The sequence below is a fragment of the Hyposmocoma kahamanoa genome, unplaced genomic scaffold (genome assembly GCF_003589595.1).
Source record: "Hyposmocoma kahamanoa isolate Upper Pololo Valley unplaced genomic scaffold, ASM358959v1 99391, whole genome shotgun sequence".
Lineage (NCBI taxonomy): Eukaryota > Metazoa > Arthropoda > Insecta > Lepidoptera > Cosmopterigidae > Hyposmocoma > Hyposmocoma kahamanoa.
The window spans coordinates 1-7,229 of NW_020655886.1; the positions used below are offsets into that span (position 1 = coordinate 1).

Below are 7,229 nucleotides of genomic sequence, written 5' to 3' on the forward strand. Positions count from 1 at the left end.
GGCTAGATTTAGTGGAATAGTGTAACTAATATAAAAATAAGCGCGGAAATCAGATATGAAAATTGTTTTAAAGAATTAATAAAAAAAAATGTAATAAAGGGTACGGACCTCGTGTCTGTAGTGTATAATTATTAGGGAGGAGGTTTTAGTCCGTAGGTCACTGGGCACACTTCCCAGTGAAGTCGGGCATGCCATCTGGTCCTGACCTTTGGTATCCATGAGGATTTCCTCCTTCCTTTGGAAAAAAAAAGAAACTTAACCTAACCCACCCCCTAACCCAACCCTAACCACCCCTAACCCACCCCCTAACACGACCCCTTAGAAACCCCCTAACCCAACTCTCCCTAACTCACCCCTAAAACCCCCAACCCAAACCCTAACCCACCCCCAAACTCACCCCCTAACCCACCACTAATCCACAATCTACCACGGATCTTGGCGATCTAAAGCTCTAAAGTGGCACCGCAATGCGCAAGTGTCAGAGACAGGCGTGTAGCTTTCCACCAGACGCGCGGCATGTTCGTCCCGGCAATTGATATTATAAAAAAATATATAGGCCATAGAAATGTTTCTCCCGGCTCGGGAATCGAACCCGGGACCTCTGCGTGGCAGTCCAGCCTGATAACCGTTCGGCCACGGGGGCAATTATTGAATCCAAAGTTATATTTTAAATGCGAAAGTAACCCTGTGTGTTATGTTTTCACACTTAAACCGCTGAACCAAATTTTATGAATTTTGACATAGAGATTGATTGGATATAGGACATACGCTACTTTTTGCCATAAACATAAATTTTAAAGGTGGGGTTTTAATGGGGATGAAAATTTGTATGGAGAACCAATCATTTCTCAAATAAATAGTACAGTAGGCTATTCGAAAGCTACTTATTCTACGCATACGAAGTCACGGGCACCGACTAGTACATGATAAATAACTTACGGCAGGATTATACTTATAAATGGTATTATTCTTTGTAACACCGTGGTGTATACAGGGACACAGTGAGTCCAACGAACAACAGCTGTAAGGAACGTTATCCGCTACGAACTTATGCGGAAATCTGCAAGAAAAATAACCATAAAATGGAAGGAAGCAAACCGATAAGTTTTAAAGTTGAGAATTGAGTGTCACATTACAAAATACTTAATAATAATAATTATTATTATTTATTTCAGAAAACATTTCGCACCTTTACAATGAAAGTGACTCAATACAAAATTTGAACTTTTTAGGAATACGCAAAATAAGATTTGAAGTAAGTACTAAAGTTTGTGCCTTGAAAAATAATGATGAAACATTCAGCTTTACAATTGCAAACATTGTTTATGATTATTTTTAACCAACTTCAAAAAAAGGAGGTTCTCAATTCGTCTGTTTTATTGGTTTTTTTTTGTATGTATGTTACGCGATAACTCCGCCATTTGTGAACCGATGTTTAAGGTTCTTTTTTTGTTGGAAAGAGTCAGGTACCTCAGAAGTAGTCCCATTTAAATTTGATGAAAATATTCCACCTCTAAGGGTTGCCACCCTTACGGAATGAATGACTTTTGAGGAGGAATTTCGGAGAGGTTCAACCCTCCTGGCTCGCCCCGCACTCCAACCAATACTCGTCAGAAACAGCCATCTCACACTATTCTTCTGGTGGTTATACCAGTACCTTAAAAGGGACGTGATCTCACTAGGCAAAGTTGTCTGCCGTACTATCTTGTCCCACGGCATCGTACGATACCAGATCGAAAGCCTTCGACAAATCGAGGTAGCAAGCAAAGACCGGCTTCTTCCAGCTGCGTAGTACTGGACCGTGCGCTTCGGGCAGAGGATAGCACTCTCCGTGGACAACCCTGGCCTAAAGCCAAACTGCGCATCATTTAAACGGAGGTGCCTATCCAAGTGACCATTCAGCACACTATCCAGCACCTTGGCTACAATGGTTGCTAATGAAATTGGCCTATAATTGGATAGTTCAGATGAATTACCGGCCGTATTTTTTACAATAGGCACCACAACTGTATGCATGAGATCGGCTGGTAAATAACAAGTGGTTAATGCATAGTGTGTAGAACATCGCAATTATCCTGTTTTCAGGATATTGTATGATCGGATACAGCAGTACATCCTATCGTATAACAAATTAGCACATTCTTTCAGACAATATCCTCATAGATATCTTTAGGTGTATCGTATGTTTTTCGTGAGACCGTTATTTAAACAGTTTTTCCCGCTTCTCCTCTGGTAACTCGCCTTAACGTCTCTATCCTGAAAAGTTGTCATTTTGGAGATATGGCCTTATTACACCAAAGGTACCTGCGGAATGACTCGAGATGTAACTAATGTTTCTGTTTTTAAACAACGAAAATTTTACACGAACACGGATTTTACACGAAGTTGCATAAGCCAAAAATAATTTCCAGAAAAACTCACAATTTGTTCGTATCGACTTTTTCTCTAGTAGTATACCAAGGGATGTAGAACCACTCCTGGTAGGAGACCCGTCCACAGCAATGGAACCTCGTCTGCAGCCGATCGATCGCCACTTTTGACGGCAGGTGGCTAGAATAGCGCAGCATCGCTTTTGTTATACCACCCTTTATTTTTGCTGGAAAAATGCATCCAATACAACACCAAAACAAATTTCTATATCTACCCGCATTATTCGTGCCTATGATTACCAAAATCGTCTCCTGGAGGAGAATGAGGAGGTCGCGGTTTGATTCCCTTCTAAATTGATTCTAGTCTGAGTATTCTAGGTGCCTTGGAGTGAATTCGGTTGCTCTTATGAGTATAACACAGAGAATTCTGTAATTTGAGATCCTGTATACCCATTCGTTCTGTTGTACAGTTCTGTTGATAGTGGTATTTTTCTTTTCCAATTTGTTCTGTTAATATAACAAATGTACTTTTCCTAGTAGTTCTGTCGAACTGATACCTATTACTTAATATTAGCATAACTGAAGACTCCATAGAGTATTTGATACCAGGTGGTTAGTGTACGTGTCTGGCACATTATTATTATCTTATTATTCGTTATACGCCTCATTGCTGGGCATGTCGCCTCCAACGAGAGGTTTTAGGCCATGTTCACCACTCTGATCCAATACGGGTCGGTGATTTGAAACGTTTGCTTGCGGGTTGTGAACCTTCTTTGACGTGCAGGTATCACGATGATTTCCTTCATTATTAGCGACAGGTATGGCTAGTACGAAACTTAGAAACTAAAGGCACAGGTTCATGCCACTACAAGGATTCGAACCGCCAACCTGTCAATTAAGAAAAACCGTTCACTCACACGTCATACCACCGCTTATAACCAGACATTTGTTTATTCTAGACACTTTATTAATTTATAGAACATTTATTTACTACAAATATGGTCAGTAAAGATGTAGTTCCAGGCTCTTCAATAGAGACTTGTTGGATACAACAGCGTAAGATAAATACATCTTTACTGTCTCAAAATTTTCATATAAAGTTATAAAAGATATCGACACCATAACATAACGCAACAAGTACTGTAAGTCCCGCCTGTAGGGTTGTCACATTTTTATTTTATATTTACATAAGCTACAGGTTGCAAAACATATTTTTTTAAGTGAAGATGATAATAACAATATTTTCGAGCTATAATAGAAATATTGATATTTTTATACGACCATATCACAGATTAGTATTTCGACGGTTATGGGAGTATGAAATAGAAACGAAATGCGAGTTTGCATAGGTGTACATAACGACACATTTATAAATAAAAACAATACATTTTACACAGAAAAATATTGTAAACACCGAGTAAACGATTCAATTCTATATAATGAATGGCACGTGCGAACCGGCTTGGTTATACGCCGCGCTGGCGTTGCGTGTGCATGCGTTGGCAAGACGTTGACGCTCGACTCTAGTGTCGGGGGCCTCTTATAAACAGCGTGCGGTGAGCGTGCACACATACTAGCTGCGCTGCTTCGTTTAAGTGGAGTCACAGTACTTGTCTTATTATATTATGTCGATACTTCTTGATTTGCCGTCAACAAATTGGTTGTTGAATTTAGTTTTACCACTTTTTATAAGGTATCTAGCCACATACACTACTTCTTCAACAACAAAAGCGTCTCTTAACGTACGTTTTAGGTGTATTTTATAAATACAAATACACCTAAAACTGAAATACTTTACCAGACTCACCTCTAATTATAGTTGATTGTAGGCCAGAATAAAACATGATCGCTAGGAATATGATTATCATGATAATAAGCGCCCAGACGTAATAGAATAGGCCGTTTGTCACATTGTACTCTCGCTTTGGTAAACCAGCTTTGAACAGTTGGTACAGACCGTAGGTCTGTGAAAAAGTTTGACAAAACTAATGTTAGCTTTTTTATTTATTTTTTTCATCATTAAGTAATTATAGTCATTTTCAGACAAATTCGTTCACTAATGAAGACAAGTCACCCTAATAAAACCCCAGAACGTAAAGAAATGGACTATCTGACGTAAGAGCTCCCTTTGTACTTGTGTAACAATTAGTGCCACACCTGCCGAGATTCAAAAGCTTAATTTCGATGTTTTTAACTTCTTTCAACCGTTACAGTCTATAAATATATATATGGTGGGGTCGGGCTCAGCCTGCGTCGACGAAACTACCCAAGGTGTGGATAAACATTTGTTAGAAGACTTTGAGCTAAGACGCATACTTTCGCCGGGCAGCTGGGGTCCTACCTGATGCGGAGCACTTTCCGAAGATTACGGTACCTTTTGATACTCACCAAACACGTCTGACCATAATTCTCCTACATAAATTTTACCCACCCGGGAGAAAAATGACGCCAAAGCAGAAAATTCACATGTATGGCGGCCATCTTGGATAATGGCAAAATCGAACTTTTGATCGCAGATTTGTATTGCACACTCTCATTCACGGCAGCATGCCAAATTTGAGCCAGATCGGAGCACATTTTTTTGGGCCCCCATTTTGAGTCGGCCATCTTGAAAAAATTTTTGCACCGGCAGTTGACCCCCACCGCCCGCTATGACATTTGGTCGAGGACCCCCTGCCCATCTCCAATACTCGCCGAGCTATAGGGCTCTGAAATTTGTATGGCGTCCATCTTGTTCATTCGAATTTTGAATTTTTTTCACTTCCGGTAGAAACTGACCAAGATGGCGGCCATTTTTACTTTGACGACCCTGTCGGTAGGTGTTATACTTTAGCCGTGCAGCCGGGGTCCCACCTGATGCAGTCCATATTCCTATATCACTCCCGTATATCATTTTCACCCACAGCGACTCCTTCTGGGAGAACCATCATCTAAATGACTGGATCACTCCATCAGTGGTAATCGAGCTATTTATAGTATAATAATAATAACTCTTTGGAGAAACCGAAGGTTTAGTCTGTGCAATACAGGATCAGGTTATCAAGACGCGGAACTATCGGAAATATATCCTAAAGGACGGCACAGTTAGACATTTGTCGGGCATGTGGCCGTCCCGGAGAGTCACTTAGGCATATTGTTTCCGGTTGTTCCGCTCTTGCTAACACTGAGTACTTGCACAGACACAACCAGGCAGCCAAAATATTACACCAAGAACTCGCTCTGAAGCACGGACTAGTGCAACAGAGGTTGCCATATTACAAGTATTCACCGGAGCCAATACTCGAAAATGACCGCACCAAAATCCATTGGGATCGATCCATTATCACGGACAGGACTATTCTTGCGAATAAGCCTGATATTGTGATACTGGATCGATCGCAGTCGAGGGTATTTCTTGTGGACGTCATCATCCCGCATGACGAGAGTCTCGTGAAAGCTGAAATCGAGAAACGCCGGAAGTATTTCGACCTGGCGCACGAGATCACCGACATGTGGGATGTGGCCCCCACTGAAATAATCCCAATTGTTCTTTGTCCGCAAATGGGTTAATTCCAGTCAGCCTTTCTAACAGCTTGAGGCGGTTGGATTTCTGTGGCGTGTCGCTTCCAGCACAAATGCAGAAGGCGGTCCTGCTCGATACGGCACGTATTGTTCGCCGGTTCTTGAACCTGAGTCCCTGACCCCGGCCGACTCTGCCATTGCCGGGAAATACCGCCTCTCCCATTTAAAAATTGTAGCTGTGGTGTTTGAACAAGTGTTGTTGTACTACTTATCTTATTATACTATGGTCTTACTCTGTTACGTCCTAAACATATCCTAAACATCTACTATACATAATATATATCCTATACATGCATACTTCGATAACAACAGCAATAATAGAAGCACAAGTGATAATAACTGGTATTGCATTTCCATCTGGCCAACACACGAGGTCGAGTAAAGTACCCTCTTCACTGCGAATGCTTTCCGACGTATTCACCAGCCAGATTAAGTAGAATATCACAACAGGCATAAATGCCATGAGTAGGAGCCTTATGTTATTGAACGAAGGCCATGTTAGGTACATTATAGAGGAGCTTAATAGGGAAATTAGACAATGTTCCAGTACGCTTGTTTAGGTTTTAGTGGCATATTAAGCTTCAGAGTATAGAAGAAAACTTATTTTCTTAATGGCAGACACTTAGGTTTATCTATGCGTAAATAAATAGTTGTCAATGTCAAGAGAAAAAGAAAAAGTCAATTTACAGAAATATTTTAGTCATAAAGGCGAATAAAGATATACGTAAAATGCAAAGTTTTTACAGCATTTTTTTTTAAATAAGGGCGCCTTCAAGTTAGAGACTTGTAGAAGCACTGCTGTGGCGCTGCAGCATCGCGTCTGTACCACTACTAATTTTCGTACAGTATCTAGTCCACAGAACACTATACTCACAAGGATCTAGTCTGCACAAGAGCGCGCGCGTGGTGCCACTGTGGCGCTACGGCTGCGGTTCTAATATTGTATGAGAGTTAGCAGTGGCGCAGCTCCAGCGCTTCTTATGCGTCTAATTTGAAGGCGCTCTAAACGCCAAAATGATAATGAGAAACAATCAACCACAGTTCAATGGTTTTAAGATTTCAATTGTTTTTAGGGTAAATTTACATTGCCAATGGAATGGAATTGAAATAAATTGACGTAACCTCAACAGTTCGTGGAATTATATCTCTTTGCCAAGTTTTATTGAAATCGGTAACCGGAAAGTGCGCGAAACAAACAAACAAACAAACAAATTTAAATTGTCCCATGATAAGGTCTAAGTAAGCCCTCTTCCCAACAAAAAAGAATCATCAAAATTGATTCACTGAATATTTTTTATA

At 40.6% G+C, this 7,229-nt stretch overlaps 1 protein-coding gene across 1 annotated transcript; it reads right to left on the reverse strand.

Moving 5' to 3' along the window:
• Positions 1-939: 939 nt before the first annotated feature.
• Positions 940-6,541, reverse strand: LOC113239072 (peripherin-2-like; the record flags this gene model as incomplete). Its single annotated transcript, XM_026475940.1, has 4 exons — positions 6,229-6,541; positions 4,177-4,333; positions 2,422-2,596; positions 940-1,060 (listed from the first exon to the last, which is right to left on the reverse strand). Coding segments are annotated over exons 1-4 (663 nt in total), but the record flags the coding sequence as incomplete, so codon positions are not given.
• Positions 6,542-7,229: the final 688 nt, after the last annotated feature.